Consider the following 18,091-nt stretch of genomic DNA (forward strand, 5'->3'; position numbering starts at 1 on the left):
AGTTCCGAGTATTTGCCTCATGTGTTGTAATGTTACATAATTATACGTTATTATCTCATAGAGTGGTGAATGTGAATGTCACAACATCTCCAAGAGAGTGTTTTTGGAGTTGTTAGATTGTGTATTTGATGAGTTTTGCGGGACAGGGGACCTGTACCGTTCACCTCCATTGTGTTCGCTGAGCAGCTCACGACTCTGCCCTGCAGATCTCAAAAAATATGCACCAATAATTAAAGGTAATGAACCTACTCCTATGACTATAGGGATTATGGCAATAGGTGAATTTGCCAAAATGTTGAACTATCACTTTAGTATATATATTTAAGTACAGAGTATTGGTTTAGATACAGGTAATCTGACTAAAACAGACCTCATTAGTTGATCATAGCATAAACATTCTCATTGAATTTGTCTCCTCCACAGTTTTTCCACTGGTGAAGTTGCTCCCTCGCAGTAACACCAGTTGACCACACGGGGGCACAATACAACAAGCTTCCTTCATTCTCTGCAGATGTAGAGTAAAGGTCAATTTCAGTTCAGGCTCCGGTCCAGCATCTGACACGCTGTGATACATCACTCCATTATTTACAACCCATTCAATCCTCATCATCAAGTGGTCTGAGTAAAGTCCCAAACACGAGACTTCAAGAGAATTTAGAACAGCCTCAAGTAGGCCTACGCAGTGAAGGTGTTTGGCACAGATCATAACAAATACGGATGAAACTGAAACTCTGAGTCAGTTACTATTGGTTACAACCCCACCAGACCTCCTCTTGCTCAGCCTGATGGAGCTGTCTGACATGGGATATCTGTTCCTTATCAATCCGGTCCATGTTCAAGCAGAAATGATTGGCTTTATGCCTAATTAGCTTCATTATACGGTGCTGTTTCTGATCACAGTCCATCTTATCTTGATGACATTCTCCGGCCGGGAATCTTACACACCGCTGACGTGCTCTCAAATCTGAGCAAATTCTTTGCATTGTTCTTCATTTTTGTAATTTGCAGATTAATCAATCATCTCCCCCAGCAGTCAAATAACACACTTCATTTGGTTACCTTTACAATATATCCCACAAATAGAAAAGCAACCATTCAAGGACTTAAAGATTTTTTATTGTCAATTCTCTATAGGACATACAGAGGAATCCAAAAATTAGTAGGCATATTTATATAGCTACGTATATTTTTCCCAACAATTAACATACCGGTAATCCACCTGTGACCATTCACCACTTCTAACTGGTGCTCCAGTAACTCAATGACTCAAGTCTGTCTTTCTAATTTGCCAAATTTCTTTGTTGGTTTTGTCCATCTTACAACTCTTCACAACAGGCAACTGGGAAAAAACACAAGGATAACATTGAATACCTTATAATACTATCTCTAGATAGTAGAGATAGTGACCTGACTCAGAGTCAGCTCCTCTGCCTCTGTCAGATGTGACAGGATGTTTGTTGATTAAACAGCGTCTTTTTGTGGGTAAAATCTGCTACCAGTTGAAATAGCCACTGAATTACCTTTTTTTTTTTTTTTTAGTATGTTCAATATGGATAAAACCAAAGGGAGGTGCATGAGGCTCTAACCCTACAAAAAGTGCCTTAGCTACTTGATTGAACTATGTTTTTTATTATCGGTGGCAGTGGGATTACTATACACCAAAATGAAAATAGAATCATTGAACAACATTAAACCACTTGTTGATAGGCTAATATTAAAAGACAGTGATGTTAAATTTGAAATTTGAAATGACTGCATCAAAACTTGTGTTGTCAGCAGTTCTTCCCCACGCCACCACAGCTTTGTCTCCCCTGTTGCCATGGTGAATCATACTGGAGCTTCACTGCTTCTGTTCCAGAACAGCTGATCAGAATTAGTTCAGTGGAGTTGAGCTCCTGCTGATGAGAAAATCACGGAGCACTAATACATACTATGATTCACCATGGCAACAAGGGAGAAAAAATGAGAAGACATTTTCTGGAGAAAAAAAAATCACTCGACTGCGGCCATAGTAATAAGAATCACTGACAGAGTAAAAGGACAATTCCAGGCAAATTCAACTCGGGGCTGTATGTGCTGTATGTGAGTCAACAGGAATAAGGCAGAGGTGGTGCTCCACCTCCACCTCCACCTCCACCACAGCTGGTCCTGAGTCAGGTTGCTGGGTGACCAGAGGCTGAGGGCATCCCCCAGGCACAGGTCCTCATAAAAAAAAACCCAGATGTCGTAATCCGATGAGAAGTAGTGAGAGTCACAGCACAGGTCGTAAAGACCTGATTGATGTGTCATGATCCTATGTAATGTGGAAGTAATGATGACATCCTGAGTGGGGGACCCATCACAGTTGGAAGCTACAACTCAGTGATATTTCTTCATATCTCTACAGATTTACTGCTGGGATTTATCTACCTACCAGGCGGCCACTCATTAGTAGCGTCATTTATATGTGCAGGCTTGTGAAACCAATCCAAGCTAGTTTAATGTGGTTTGCTGATGTCGCATTATACAAATAGTCAGACATGAAGATCACAAGAAAGTGAAAATCTGATGCAACTCTGTGCAGATGTGGTTTCCCCATAGTGTGGGGTGTGAAGGAGCTCTTTACCAAAGTGCAGGCATGCAGTGATGATTTTTTATTTTTTTATTATTATTATTTTTTATTATTATTATTTTTTGGAAAGAAGTTAATGCAGAAAATTAAGAAATTCCAAATGGTTCACATACTTTTTCTTGCCACCGTATGAGAAGGTTACTGCCCTTGAGGACCCCACTGAGCTCTGGGACAGGATCAGTTATGACAAAGTATTATATTATGTCACATTTTTCAAGTATAAAAATCATTTAAAAAAATGTGTGGATCATATTATGCTACTTTATATAATCAAAATGTGTATTTCATTTAGCATATAATCTTTTGTTTAACTTTATTATGTAAAACCGGTGTATAGGCAGTGTAGACGCAATGTGAGTCACATTCAGCCCTGCCTGGTCAAAAGCACTGCATCTGTTATGAATCAAGTTTAGCAGAAACCCTATGACGTAAGAGTCAGCTGAAGAAAACCTAACCGGTATTGCCTTGGAGAGAGGTTGTTGTGACTGTGTTGTGTCATTGCATGCAAGTACAAATTACCCATACACAGCTTGTGTATGGGTAATTGATGCAAAAGTTTTGATTTCACCTCTAACTTGAAGTTAAGGGTCTATAGAACAATTTTGGTTCCAGTGTCAAGCGCTCAGGTTACAAACTGGCCTTTAGGGGGGGTCACCACACCAGTTCCCTAAGCCCCACCAGTCTTACCGAAATGATGGTAACAGTTTAAACTCTTGATTGGATTGTCCGATCTGAACATATGAGGCATGTATGGATTCAGGATCAGGAGTAGCAATTAGTAATTTAAGCATATTGCCCATGTAGCTGATGTCATATCTGGCCCTCTGCGTTGTGTTTGTCACGGCCTGCCCTAGGTGGGGTTCGATCCCACGACCTCCCGCACCGGAGGCGACGATGCTAACCTCTTCGCCAAGAGGTTGACAATCACTTGGCAGGTTGGTTAGCACGTCTTTTATGGGTGGAGTGAGTGTACATCCGTTACACTCACATAAGCAACATTTTGTCCGGTATTAGCACAAATCCACAAAAATAGAAAGTGGATCGAAGACCTAGTGAGCTAAGGCATAGTGTTCTTTTTTGTTTTGTTTTAATAATCTAGGCGGACAAAGCAAGTTTATTTGTATAGCCACTCCACCCTGTCCAACAGTTTGTCTCAAAGGGCTTTACACAGCATTATACTGTAACAACATCCTCTGCCCTTAGACCCTCGCATCGACTGAGGAAAAACAGGGAAAAAGTTGGAGAAAGCTCAGGGTGAGCAACAGAGGAGGAGATCCCTCACCCAGGACGGGCAGACGTGCAAGAGATGTTGTATAAAGAAAACAGTTTATAACACAGAATATGTAAAAACATGGCAATGGAATCGTTCCGGTAACAAGCGCTGATGGAGGCAGCTTCTGGTGGTAGAAGCAGACGAAAGGAGGAGATCATGTGAACCTGATGTGTTCCCCGGCAGTCTAAGCCTATAGCAGCATACTGTAGCTATAAAATGGTTCAGCGCTACATGGACCAGCCCTAACTAAAAGCTCTGTCATAGAGAAAGGCCTGGAAGCCTGGAGTTAGAGTGTCTGTCCGGCGAGAGCTGGTTCCACAGTACAGGAGCCTGGTAACTGAAGGCTCTACCTCCCAGTCTGTTTCTAGAGATACTGGGAGTCACTAACAGACCTGCGTTCTGGGAGCGGAGTGCTCTGGTAGGACAGTAAGGAAGGATGAGGTACTTAAGATAAGATGGAGCTTTATCATTAAGAGCCTTATAAGTCAGCAGAAGGATTTTGAAGTCCATTCTAAATCCTACAGGAAGCCAGTGGAGAGAAGCTCAAATGGGAGAGATGTGCTCTCTCTTCCTAACTCCTGTCAAAACCCTCGTTGCAGCGTTCTGGACCAGCTGGAGACTCTTGAGAGAGTTTTTTGGACATCCTTGACAGAGAGTTCCAGTAGTCCAGTCTAGAAGTGATAAATGCATGGACCAGTTTCTCAGCATCACTCTGAGAGAGGATATTCCTGATTTTAGCAATACTGCGCAGCTGAAAGAAGGCGGTCCTAGTCACATGTTTTATGTGGAGCTGAAGGAAATATCCCAGTCAAAAATGACTCCAAGGTTCCTCACAGTTTCTAGCAATCTGAGTAGAAAAAGTGTCCCTGAGATGTTCACAGTAACTTCTGTTTCATCTGAATTTAGTAGGAGGATGTTAGAAGACATCCAGGACTTGATGTCTTTCAAACAGTCTTGTAGATTGATTGGTTTCTATCATCTGACACTCCTACAATACAATACAATACAGTGGCATTTTTTAATTGTGCCAATAATATGTTGCCATCGGCTTAACTTGCACAATATTTTGTCAGTCTTGCTCTGCAGCAGCTAGTTTCTTACACTTTCACTTGCACAGACATGCACATTATGAAACCACCATTTCTTCCTCAGTAAAGCAGCCATATATTGTACAGTAGGTAGCCCTTAGTTTAACCTTGTGTGAGCAAACACTTTGGCTAATGCTAGCTCACACTGCTGGGATGTATTACCTCAAACAACTTATCCTACATGACTTTCCTTATTCATTCAAAACACATAAGGATACTGACATTTTTAACTTTGTTTGCTAACCTTCAAAATATGAGAGAAATCGGTACAGCTCATGCACTTGTCTGAGAATTAACTACCAAGCTACCAAGCCAGGACAATTACAGTAAGACAGCTCTGTTTGCCTGTTCTCTTGTGATAGAATAAGTGTGTAAATTATAAATACAAAATGTAACATGAGGGACTTATCTTATTCTCATATCTAACTCTAGTTCCTTACATTTGCTTTATTGTCTCATTTGTGTGAAATGTCATATATCAAGATATGCTCCAATCATGTTCATTTTATTTGTATTCAGTTACTCATTCACGAAAACACAGGTATAGGCACCAAATCACCATTTTAGGGTCAATAGGATAGAAATTAAGCATCATTCTAAAAAATAAAGAACACTTTTTTTTAATGCACAGAAATTGGCAGCCATATTTGATATTTGCCATACCAGAATATTCAAAACATCGATATTTCAACTCCAGTTGAACAGAGCTGACTTAAAATAGGAATGAAAAAGAAAACATTTTTCAAAGATTCATAATTTCACTTGTGAGCATTTTGAAAATAGAATAAATTAGAAGTGAAAACAAAGCTTTCACATCAGTTTGAAATGACTGAGAGTCCAGGAACCCCACTACTAGTACTAGAGAGGCAAAAGACTGAACTCAGTCTCCGGCCCAGTCCGGGGCTGGAAGATTCATCACTAGAATCAATCAATTATTTTTAATGGCTGGTCCCTGAAAATTGGAGTCAGAGGAATAAAGTTAGAATTGAAAACGAAACTGTCTAATAACAAAAACAGATTTCAACTAAAGACAGATAAAGACTTCCTTACTTCAGCTTTAACACATCTTTATTTCTTCATTTGGATAACATCAGCTTCCGCACAGTGGTCACTCATCTTTGAGTCCGCACACAAATACATATACATAAAAAAGACAAGCCAAAACACAGAAAATAATTACACTGATATAATGTGCAATGGAATTAGAATGAAAATAACAAAATGAAAATTGTCACAAATGCATAATAAAGAAATAAAACAAGGGGAAAATAGAATAAGTTGTTTTGCATTTTTTAATGAGTAGAACCTAGAGTAGCATGTGTGTTTAGTTTTAGTGACCTTTGGTGTAGAAGTGTCTGTGAGGAACATGTCTGATCTGTGAGCTTGTTAACCTGAGTCTGACCATGGTTCCTGACTGTTCTCCTCTGTTCTCCTCTCAGCTGCTGAGCGAGGAAGTGGACAAAGTAAGTGCCTCCACCGGTGCACGCTGCATCAGTGTGTGTGTGTGTGTGTGTGTGTGTGTGTTTAAGATGTACTCGTTCTAACGCTCTGTTTCGAACCTGCAGGCAGAGCACGAGCTCCGTGTGGCCCAGACAGAGTTCGACCGGCAGGCCGAGGTTACCAGACTGCTTCTGGAAGGCATCAGCAGCACACATGTGAGTCAGTGTTGCTGGCTGTGTGACCTTCTGTGTGAGCCAGCGGCGAGGGGCAGTTAGTCAGAACGAGGACGTGCAGGATTATACAGAATCACTGAACCAACTCTCTGTATCAGATCTCACTGCCCTGATGAAACACATGACACATGACATACAGACTAAACAAATAGGATAGAACATGATAATTAAAGAAGGTGATTTCGGACACAGCTAGACTACCCATCTTTATGCTAATCCAACTATCTCCAGGGTCCAGTTGTTCAAAGGTTATCTGATTGGATTTTGGATAATGGATTGGATGAAGTACTGAAAATGGGGTGTTTAAAAAAAAAAAAAGATTTTTATTGGATAGGACAGTTGAGAGAGACAGGAAATGGGAGGCAGAGAGGGGGGGGGTGACACACAGGATAAAAACATCTGGATTGTTCTGATCCCAACAGTTTGGTGGATTCAGGGTGAAGTTCAGGAACAAAATGTGATTTAAATTAAATTCAAACTAGTCAAATAAACAGCATTTAACATGTGGCATAACAACATTTATTTATGTAGGCTATATATTGCATGTGAGTGATGAAGTAAATTAAATTAACTTTTGATCATTCAACAAATTAAGAACTCTTTTTTTTTTTTTTTTACCAACTACTGGACATTTTAATGACATTCTAATTTTGAATTTTTTTTTTTTTTTTTTAATCAAAACACATTCACACTGTATTTGAGTAATGTATATTTCCTTTTTTGATTATTTTTTGTAGGCCTGATAGGGTCTGGCTGTTTAAGTCGTTGAAAAAAGCAGTATATACACACCATTTTCAAATAAACACACTTTGAATGACCCCATGCTGCTATTCTACCTGTTTGTTTACATACCTAGCAGCCTTTAGTGTGATACGCAGTCCCAGTCAGCACTCGTTATCTGGATTTGGTGGTCTTGAAAAGTTTGTATCTGGATCAGATTTATGGAATCCAACTTTGCTCTGAACAAGTGGGACAAAACTAAAACGGATTGCCTGATCAAGGGATTTCATAATCCGGATCATTGTGAGTGTATTTCCAAACGTGTTTGTTCCCCCACAGACTTTTCAGGGTAGGGTCATGTGAGTCATGTGTGTGTAGGTGCTTGATGAAAGGAGCCATCGTGTTCTGCTCACTATGTCTTCTGTCCTCCATCGACAGCTCAACCACCTGCGCTGTCTGCAGGACTTTGCGGAGGCTCAGGCCACGTACTACGCCCAGTGTCACCACTACATGCACGAGCTTCAGAGGGAGCTGAGCAGGTGAGCATCCACTACTGCTGACAGTGACCCCAGCTGCACCAGCAGTCTGACACATGGAGGTTAGATGAGGATAATGCTCAGGTCAGTCGGCGGTCGGCAGCAACAAAAAGTGTCACGTTTTCGCAGGTGATTCACTTTTTTGTTTCCAATCATACACCCAGTATTACAGGCTGTGAGTTGCCTCGATGCTTGAGTAAACATCAGATATTTAACATAAAGAATTGTACCATTTTGAGGCGGAAAACAGTTCATTTTGAGTTTAATGGCAGCAACACATCTCTAAAAAGTTTGGGACAGACCTATGTTAACCACCACTAGTCCGTCAACATCTGGGAACAGTTTTTGGAGGAGGATGTTGTTCCATTCTTGTCTGATGTAGAATTCCAGCTGTTCAACAGTCCTGGGTCTTCTTTGCAGGATTTTTCGTTTTATGATCTAAATGTTTTCAGTTGGTGAGAACTGCAGCCAGGCCAGTTCAGCACCTCTCTGCTGCTACAAAAACAAAAACATGCTTATGTACAGTAATGGATGCAGTATGCCATTTAGCATCATCTTGCTGAAATGTGCAAGGCCTTCCCTAAAGAGGGGTTTATCTGAAAGGGGGCATATGTTGTTTTAAAACCTTTCCGAATTGAAAGGTGCCTTTCCAGATGTGTAAGCTGCCTATGCCATAAGCACTAATGCTCCCCCATATCAGAGATGCAGGCTTTTAAACTGTGTGCTGATAACAGGCTAGATGGTCCCTTCCCTTTCAATTTCAAAATTTGCTTCATCTGACCACAGAAGTTTTCCACTTTGCGTCAGTCCTTTCACATATGGCCGGATGGATGGTGGTCTCACATGTGTTTTTTTTTTTCAATTATAGAGCTTTAAATCAAGCGTAGCGTTAGTTCTGGCAGGCCATGACGTCAAGCTCTAAATCAGCAGCTGCTTCCTATTGGGAAATTGCACACTATTTAAACTGCTCTAGCCCGACGTCACCTCCCTTGCTGCTGCTTCCTCTGCCGGCTTTTTTGCAGCCCACCTCCACCCCAGCTCCTCCTGTATCTGTCATGAACCTCATCATTGTGTCTTGTTAGTTGCTCTGCTCTGTCTGCTCCCTGCTTATGCCGTTCATGAAGGGCAGGAAAGTGCTCTTCCTGCCTCAGGCTTTCAGAGCAGGGCGTCCCAGAACAGTATCATACCGCCAAATAAAACTTGTGCAAGTAATTAAATATTTTTTTGACATACATCTAGTGGTCCTGACAGAACCTGCATTTGTTAACAGACAATAATTTGTGGAAGTGATTCTGAGCCCATGCAGTCATGCAGTCATGCAGTCCCTTATAGAATCAGACCTGTTGTTTTTTATGCAGTGCCACCTGAGGGTCCAAAGATCACAGGTATTTTATATTGACTTTTGGCCTTTGATCTTGTAGTATTTTAAGTGCAACAGACGGAGATGGAGTCCAAGTCTCTATTGCTTTTTTTTTTTTTTTTTAAACAAGTGTGTTTATTAATTTTTTTTCAGAATAAATATTCACACACAACAAGTAAAATACAGGTGCAGAACAAAACTGTCACAATAAGGCACATCTTAAACGAGTCATCACCTGGTTTTTTATGTATCCAATCAGTTCATTGTAAAACATGTATTTATTGATGCAAATGTGGTGATTTCTGTAGGCTACGTAGGCTACAGAGCCCCGGTGCAAAGCTGCTGCTGCTCTGTGTGAAGCTTCACTTTTCATTCAAACAAACTAATACGACTGCCACAATTGTTAGATTTCATCAATGAGACCAACATTTATCTCCTAAAAAGAATTGAACCAGTCGGCGGTAAACCTCTACAAACCTGCGGGCAAGTTAATTAACGACCGTTCCCTCCGCAGGCATGACAACGTAGTTTGACCGGTTAACGAGCAGCTGCAGGCGGGTTGCTGACGAGTCACTCTCCGCTCCTCTGCCTCGCTGGAGCTTCACTTCTCCCAACGCGAAGCAAACTTCTAAGCCGTCATTTGGATAAACTAACCGCACATGGGGGATCTAAACCCTTACTTTCTCGCATGGAAAAATATTAAAACTTAATAAATTAACGATCGTTTCCGCCGGTGGCATGGCGATGTCGTTATCGGCCGGCTAGCACTGCAGGCGGGTTGAGGAGTCACTCCTCCTCCTCTCCTCTGGTGCTCACTGCAGCTGGCTGCACCTCACTTCTCCCAACTTCTAGCCGTCATTTGGATAAACTAACCGCACATTGGGGATCTAAACCCTTACTTTCTCGCATGAAAAATTATTAAAACTTAATAAAGTGACGAAATAACAGCGCTACAGTGGGAAATAAAACAATAAGTAATGGCGGCGCGGTGGAAGTCGGGGTGGTGGAAGAGAGGTGTGTTTATGAAAGCAGTCTCCACGGTGACGTCACCGTAGGAGCAGAATCAAAATCTCGTAATTTTGCTGTGTGCAGCCTCATGAGCTACTCTGGCTTAAACAAAGAGCCCAAACGAAAAAACTCAGCCACTTTCAAACCCCAGGTTTTCAGGCAAGTTTCCACTGAGGTCCAACACCAGTATATGTTTTAACAAGGAAAAATGCGTTTTCCGGGTGATGACTCCTTTAAATGATACATACATCACATCACAGGGCAGTAGCATGTGTTAATTACACATTCCAAAATATAAATAAGGAACGGAAAACAAACATGCCTCCAATGCTTTCCTCCCCTCCAAGAACACCATAAAAGATCTCCACATACTGTCAAAGATTAGATATTTACCCTTTAACGTAAAGGTGAGTTTTTCCAGTGCCAGCGAGTCTGATAGTCCTGCAAGCCAGACACTAATATTTGGTTTAGTAGTGGATTTCCATGACTTTGCTATAGTGTATTTGGCTTGTAACATGCAAAAAATAATCATAGATTTATTTGCCTTGTTAAAGCAGATAACAGCGGCACGGCCGTTTCGGCTAATGCTGTGTTCAAGGCAGGCTTTTGAAACCGTAAGTTACAGCTTCAAGTCACAACTACGACTTGGTAGCGTTCCAGGTAACCCGTAGCTCGTGTTTTTACCGTCCTGTTGTCTGTGAAAGTTCCCTATAACGGCCACTCGTAACTTCCGACCCGTGAACTCGTACCAGATCGAACTGGTATGACTTCACAGGAAGGAAAAACACAAAGTACGAGTTTCCTTGAACGCACCATGAGTTAGCAGCCCCCGCCCTTGTCAGGCATCAATTGGTCCTCGTGCTACGTCACCACATTCACGCGCATCCCTTGGCTGCACACACAGCCCTTCATGCCGTTCTCTCCCCTCATTGGATAACACTTGTATCCCACAAGGAAAATTTTCTCCTCGGGTTACAGCAGAGCAGAGTGACGGAGAGACTCGTGTTTAGGATGAAATACTTCATGTAAGTGATTGCTGACGGAAAATAGGACTATTTAGGACTTATATTAACAAAAACATTCCACTGATATCTGCTTTAAGGTTAAGGTTTATCGGAAAAATACCAAGAATACAAAGTTTGGGGTCTAATATTAGTTTTATACCTGTAACCTGCAAAATCATATCCATCACCTCACTCCAAAAGGTCTGAATCAGTGGGCAGTCCCATAGGCAATGGTATATTGTGCCCTCTCTACCACACTTGTAACACGTGTCAGGGTTATTGGGGTTGAATTTATTTAGTTGAGTTTGTGTTACATATATTCTCATTATCCACGTGTACTGAAGTAGTTCAAAATGGGTATTTATTGTTTGTATTTGAGATTTTAAGCAAATCTTTTGCCAGTCCTCAGTGGAAATTACTGAATTTAAATCCTCACACCATGCCAATCTTTTCCTATCTGAGGAAACCTTTGAACCTTCCATGATTGATGCATAGAAGCTTGAAGTCAATCCCTTCTTAGGATGTTGATTTGTTGCTATTTCTTCTATAGGGCTAAGTGTAGGGAGAGATAAAGACTTCTGTAACTTAAATATATATAGCTTCTTATCTGCAGGTATTTGAAAAAATGGTTTGGTTGGATGTCATATTTTTGTTTCAGATCGACAAACGACAAGAGAGTGTTGTGTCAAATAAATCTGCAATTTTACTAAGACCTTTGTTTGCCCAAATTTTGAAGCCCATATCTTTTTGGCCAGGTTTAAAATCTCTATTGCCCCAGATTGGTGTAAATTGAGATATCACAGGTATCTCACCTTTATGTTTATGAACCTCATACCATACTAGAATTGTGTTTTTAACAAAGGGGTTAAGTGTTAACGCTTTTAATTCTTTTAATTTAGCTGAATATAGGTATGAATTGAGTGGTAGAGGGGATGACATACTTCTTTCCATACTCATCCAAGACTGTGGCGTTTTTTGCGAGAACCAGCAAGAGGCAGTAGTGAGTTGGGCAGCCCAATAATACCATTGGAGGTTTGGGAGTTTCAAGCCTCCTCTATCGTAGGGGAGATAAAGCAAAGATAAACGAAGTCTAGCCCGTCTGTTGTTCCAAATGAAATTACAAAACATGCTTTTCATCTTTGAAAAAAAATTAATAGGAGGACTAAGAGGAATGGAATGAATGAGGTAAAGAAATTTCGGAAGAACACTCATTTTGAGTATACTGATCCGCCCTATCATGGAAATTGGTAGCAATGACCATCTATTAATAGATTCAGAGACTGACTCTATCACTGGATTATAATTTGTCTCTTCAAAATCTTCAATTTTAGGAGTGATTCTAATACCAAGATATGTGAAGCTATCCCTAACCACCTTGAATGGGGTTTGAACAGGGGGTTTTATTCTTTCTGAATGCTTAAGGAAAAGTATAGCAGATTTGGATTCATTAATTTTGTAACCGGATAGCTTACTAAAAGAGCTAATGATATTAAACATGAAATGTAGTGACTGTTCTAAATGAGATAAAAAAAATTACAATATCATCTGCGAATAAGCCTATTTTGTTATCAATCTCATTTATGTTAATGCCTGTAATATTTTGATTACTCCTAATGGCAATAGCCAAGGGCTCAATTGCCAACGCAAACAAAAGGGGTGAAAGAGGACAGCCTTGGTGTGTGCCTCTAGAAAGATTAAAAGGATTGGATATAATATCATTCGTTAATACAGATGCTACCGAGTTGTTATATAGGACTTTAATCCAATTAGAGAAATAATGACCAAAGCCAAAGCGTTCGAGTACTTTGTGGAGATATTGATGCTCGACTCGATCGAACGCTTTTTCTGCGTCTAACGAGAGCACTGCTGTATCTGGATGTTCTGTCTTTGTATAAACAATATTGAGAACCCTGCGGACGGAGTGGAAAGCTTGCCGTCCCCTAACAAATCCATTTTGGTCTGGGTCAGAGAGAAAAGGCAGGTACTTCTCAAGCCTTTGTGCCAGTACTTTGGCAATTATTTTAGCATCAGAATTAATCAATGAAATCGGGCGATAAGAATCACATTTTGTTGCTGGTTTTCCAGGCTTCAGTATAAGAATTATAAGTGCATTACACATGGATGGTGGGAATTTGCCGGAATTGAAGCTTTCTACAAACATATCTAACAGTGGAGATAGTAACTTGTTCTTAAAGATTTTATAGATGTCTAGGTAGCCCATCTGGGCCAGGAGCCTTTCCCCCTTTCATTTTGTCAATTGCTTCAGATATTTCAGCTGAAGTGATAGGGGAATCTAAATCAGCATTAGCTTCCTCACTAAGTGAGGGGAGCGTTAACTGATAAAAAAAATCTTGAAATGATTCATTATCTCTGTAATAGTTCTTGCATTTTGTTCTGTTTTTAAGCGCCAAGCAAGTAATTTCCCTGCCTTCTCTCCCTGATCATAATAGGTCTGCTTCAGTCTAATTAATCCTGCCAGGGCTTTATTGGTGGATAACTTATTGTACTTTGCTTTTAGGATCGCTAATTTCTGTTGTTTTTCTCTACTAAAGTTTTCGGTTACTTCCACTTCAAGTTCCTTTATATCTCTTTCCAACTCCAATATCTCTAGATATTGTTTATTCGATTTATTTCTTGTATATCCCATCATTTGACCCCTAATAAAAGCTTTGAAAGCCTCCCATCTTACTGAGGCGGATGTTTCTGTTGTATTTAACTCACAATAGTCATCAATATTTTGCCCAACATAGTCGAGGAATTTGGGATTTTGTAACCACTGTGGCCTTAGGCGCCAGAGTCTTTTTCCTTTGACAGCAGTTGTAGCTGAGTAGTTAAGCAGAAGTAAAGCATGATCGGAAATGAGAATACTCTTATATTCACAATCATTGACATCTGGAGCAAGCAAATTGGACACGAGAAAGTAATCTATGCGACTGTATGTATTATGTGTGGTTGAATGACAAGAGTACTCTTTCTTTGTCGGGTTTTTAACCCTCCAAATATCAATTAGGTTAAGCTCCTGCATAAATTGGTGAATTATCCTCCTGCTTCTTGCATGGGTCAGATCTATGCCTGAAGAGTGGTCAAGTTTCGGGTCAAGGGCGCAGTTAAAATCACCCCCGATTATTATGACACCCCGAAGAGAAGAAATTTGCAAAAATACATTATTATAAAAGTTTGAGTCATCATTATTAGGATCTTATAAGTTCACAAGAATTAAGTCTTGGTTTGTTAATGAAGCTTGTATAATAATATATCTGCCCGCTGGATCCAGAACCGTCTTTTGAATACGAAGAGGAACAGATTTATGGACAAGCACTGCAATTCCTCTGGCATATGATGAAAAAGAGCATGTGACTACTTGACCTGGCCATCTTTTCTTTAAGCGACCTGTTTCATTAGAAAGCAAATGTGTTTCTTGTAAGAAAACTATTTTGGGATTATATTGTTTGATCCGATTCATAACTTGCTTTACTTTAACTAATTTTCTTAGGCCTCTAACATTCCAGGAAATTATCTGAAGATCTAAATTCCTATTAATGTATTAATACTGTGATTATGACATGGCCCTGATGATACTGTTTTGCCATTACTGTGAAAAAAAGGCTCCTTACATTTCAAGTAAAAGAACATTAAAACACTCATTACAACACAGAACTCTTAACCCTTCCCACCCCCTGTGATCAAGTACACAGAAACCTTCCCCACTTAAAGCGACCCGGCTAAGCTCACCGATCCTTCGAGAGGAGCAAGAGAGAAAAAATAGAAAATAAAAAATAAAACAACAGAAAGCGTAGTACCTAAACTGTATAGGTCAAGTGCTCCGATCCCAGTGAACAATAATCAGGTTTTCCATCACCCTCATGATAAACGCACAAGTGTAAGCATCCAAACATATTCACCTGTAACGTTATACAGGATAAACAACACTTAAACACTGTGGCAGTGTTCTTAACTGTCACTCATAACACGTGATGTGTTTAATGTTCTGTTTTGGCATAATGTTGACAGTTGTTTACCCCTCTTGTTGCTGACGGATCCGTTGAATGAATGCTTCATCTTCTTCTGGTGTGTTGAACTGGTGTCGGCTGCCTTTATGAAAGATCTTCATCTTTGCGGGAAATATGAGCCCGAAATCCAGGTGCAGCTCCTGGAGTTTCAGCTTCACATGGTTGTATTGACGGCGTTGTTTCTGTACCTCCACAGACAAGTCTGGAAAGAACATGATCTGGTGCTCCCGATACATCACTTTTCCTTTTTTACGCGCTGCTCTCATTACCCGGACTTTGTCTTGGTAGTTCCAAGGGGGGGTCAGCCCTATGTTCCCACAGCCCAATGATCCCACAGCCCTATGTTCCCTCATTTCTAAGAAAAATGTTTTCACTGAAAATTTAGAAAATTAGGCCCTATGTTCCCACAGCCCTATGTTCCCTCAGCCCTATGTTCCCACAGCCCTATGTTCCCTCAGGTTTATGTTGCCTCATTTCTAAGATTTTTCTTATTTCTAAGAATTTTCTCAAAATGAAACTAAGTCAAGTAATTTTTATTTTAAAGGGATGATTCGGAGTAATTTCAAACTAGGGTCCTTTGCACCATGACCTACAAACTTTCTAATGCTTTGTTTACTACTACTAACACTATTTGTACTACTGTAGAAGTTTGTTGTCTAAATTGCACTAATTCATGGAGGTGAGTTTGAGGTGAATTTCGGTATAAGGGTTTGTCACTCAACCCTATGTTGGAGTAGCGGTGTTGGAAGGGGTCAGCCCTATGTTCCCAGGGCCCTATGTTCCCAGATTTAGCTAAAAGCTACATTACATCTGTAGTCAACTGCTACTGGATAATGGGTTGGGTGTAATTGACTACCAAATTGGGAGAAATGGGGATAAAATCTGATGCAAATTGATCATTCAATTCAATTCAATTCAATTTATTTAAAGTGGGACAGTGCAAGTTCATGAACGAAACATAAAATCGTAAGCAAGCCGGATTGTAGCCACAGGCTAATTTCCATCCGCTGATGTTCCCTGGTACAAAATACAATAAATAAAAACAAAAGCATGTTTACAACAGTCAGCATGTTTATATATGTTTATAAAGGAAATGTGGGAACATGGGGCCTAATTTTGGAAAGAAAAAAAAAAAACCTTAGAAATGAGGGAACATAGGGCTGTGGGAACATAGGGCTGAGGGAACAAAGGGCTGAGAGAACATAGGGCTGAGGGAACAAAGGGCTGAGGGAACATAGGGCTGTGGGATGATAGGGCTGTGGGAACATAGGCAGGCTCCCAGCTAAGGAACTTAACATGATGAGAGTGCGTGGGGGTCCACTCGGGTCTTGTCGGCCGGGCAGCCGGTGGGCACGTTCAATAACAACGGGTCTCGGAAACGTGTCGGGTCCGAGGACTTCAGGCAGCCAGGTTTGAAGGAATGCGACCGCGTCTCCTCCTTCAGTTTTCTCGGGCAAGCCGATCAGCCGTAGGTTGGATCTTCGGTGTCTGTTTTCGAGGTCGTCTAGTTTTAATGTAAGCTCTTGAACTTTCTTTTGAAGGGACTTTTCCTTGCCAGTTAGCCCAGAGATGTCGTCTTCAGCTTTGCTAATGCGGGACTCTGCCGTGGTTAGCCTCTCAGAAAAAGCACCAATTGCTTCTTTTATCTCATGGTTAGACGAGACGACTTCACGCAGTTGAATAGAAAAGTCAGCTCACAATGAACGAATGGCAGCTAAAATATTAGCGCCGTGGTTTTGGTGAGCCACATTAGCATCTTCCAAATCCACCTCGTCGTCCACCGAGGCGTGGTCCATGCTAACGTCGTCATCTTCGTCGCCATCCGTTGCCGTTTTAGCAACGCTAAATGTTTGTAGCTGTGTTCTTAAATTAATGAATCCCATCTCCTCATAAATTAAGCGCGTGCCAGATGATCCTAATTAACATAGGATTAGCATAGGTAAATACCCCATCACTGCCCGTAGAAGGGCATGAAAAAGAAAAAGAAACCACAAAAGCTGAGCGGAGAAAGCAAGTTGGGAAAGGAAGTTAAAATGCCCAAATGAAAATCTACAGACAGAGCCCCAGACTCAAAATGTAACAAGAACTTTAGTAGAGCTGAAGCGGAGCTACTGCTGCAGGAAATGAACAAAAAAACAGCTTTTATAGTGTATTTAGTAGTGTCAGCAGTGGATGCATAAAAACTGTCAAGATGAGCAGCAGACTGTGAGAAACAGATCTGTGCTGTGTCACCAGTTCCAGTGTGTTTAGGCTGCACTTTCCCTCTTTTGTCGTCAGTTCACTGACAGCGTGCACTTGAGTGCGTAGTGAAAAAGCGTCACTCAGGGCGTCAGTTCATTTTGTGTTTACATGCAACAAGTGAAAGATCAGCACTTCTCCACATCTTCATCTTCTCGACTGTAGTATCCCTGACAAATGTTTTCGACAGAGGAAAGAATAAAAACAACACTTTTTATCCTCTAACTAACAGAACATCTCTCTGTATACAAAGGCTGGAGGTTGTCTTCTCCTTAGAGTGGACATAATTGAAAGGTCCACAGTAGGGGATTTCTCTGAAGTTACTATTTTATGTGCAACCAAGAAAATCTTCAAAATCATGAGGTCATGAGATAGGAATAACCTTCCAGCAGCCTTCAGGAGGGAGTTCCTGATTCAGGGAGAAAATGAAACATCAGGCAAGGCAATTTTCTAATTTCTATAAATTCTAAAAATGTATATTTATAATTTATATACATTTCTATAGCCCATTTTTTACAAACAGTTAAAGCAGAAGTAAGCGATCCGGTCGTTTTGGCTAATGCTGCGTTC

General features: G+C 40.7%; 1 protein-coding gene across 5 annotated transcripts in view; it reads left to right on the plus strand.

Annotated features, from left to right (window-relative positions):
* Positions 1-18,091, plus strand: part of sh3glb2b (SH3-domain GRB2-like endophilin B2b) — a 41,913-nt gene that overhangs the window by 13,609 nt on the left and 10,213 nt on the right. For 3 of the 5 annotated variants that reach the window (XM_085794064.1, XM_085794065.1, XM_085794067.1), the window contains 3 exons: positions 6,412-6,435; positions 6,538-6,627; positions 7,804-7,904. In XM_085794064.1, the coding sequence (XP_085650190.1) occupies positions 6,412-6,435; positions 6,538-6,627; positions 7,804-7,904 (215 nt within the window). The remainder of the gene's footprint in view (positions 1-6,411; positions 6,436-6,537; positions 6,628-7,803; positions 7,905-18,091) is intronic. The other 2 variants (XM_085794066.1, XM_085794068.1) reach the window with 1 other exon arrangement.

Source organism: Trachurus japonicus, chromosome 12 (assembly GCF_045865225.1).
Source record: "Trachurus japonicus isolate A0001 chromosome 12, Traja_1.0".
NCBI classification, from domain to species: Eukaryota; Metazoa; Chordata; class Actinopteri; order Carangiformes; family Carangidae; genus Trachurus; species Trachurus japonicus.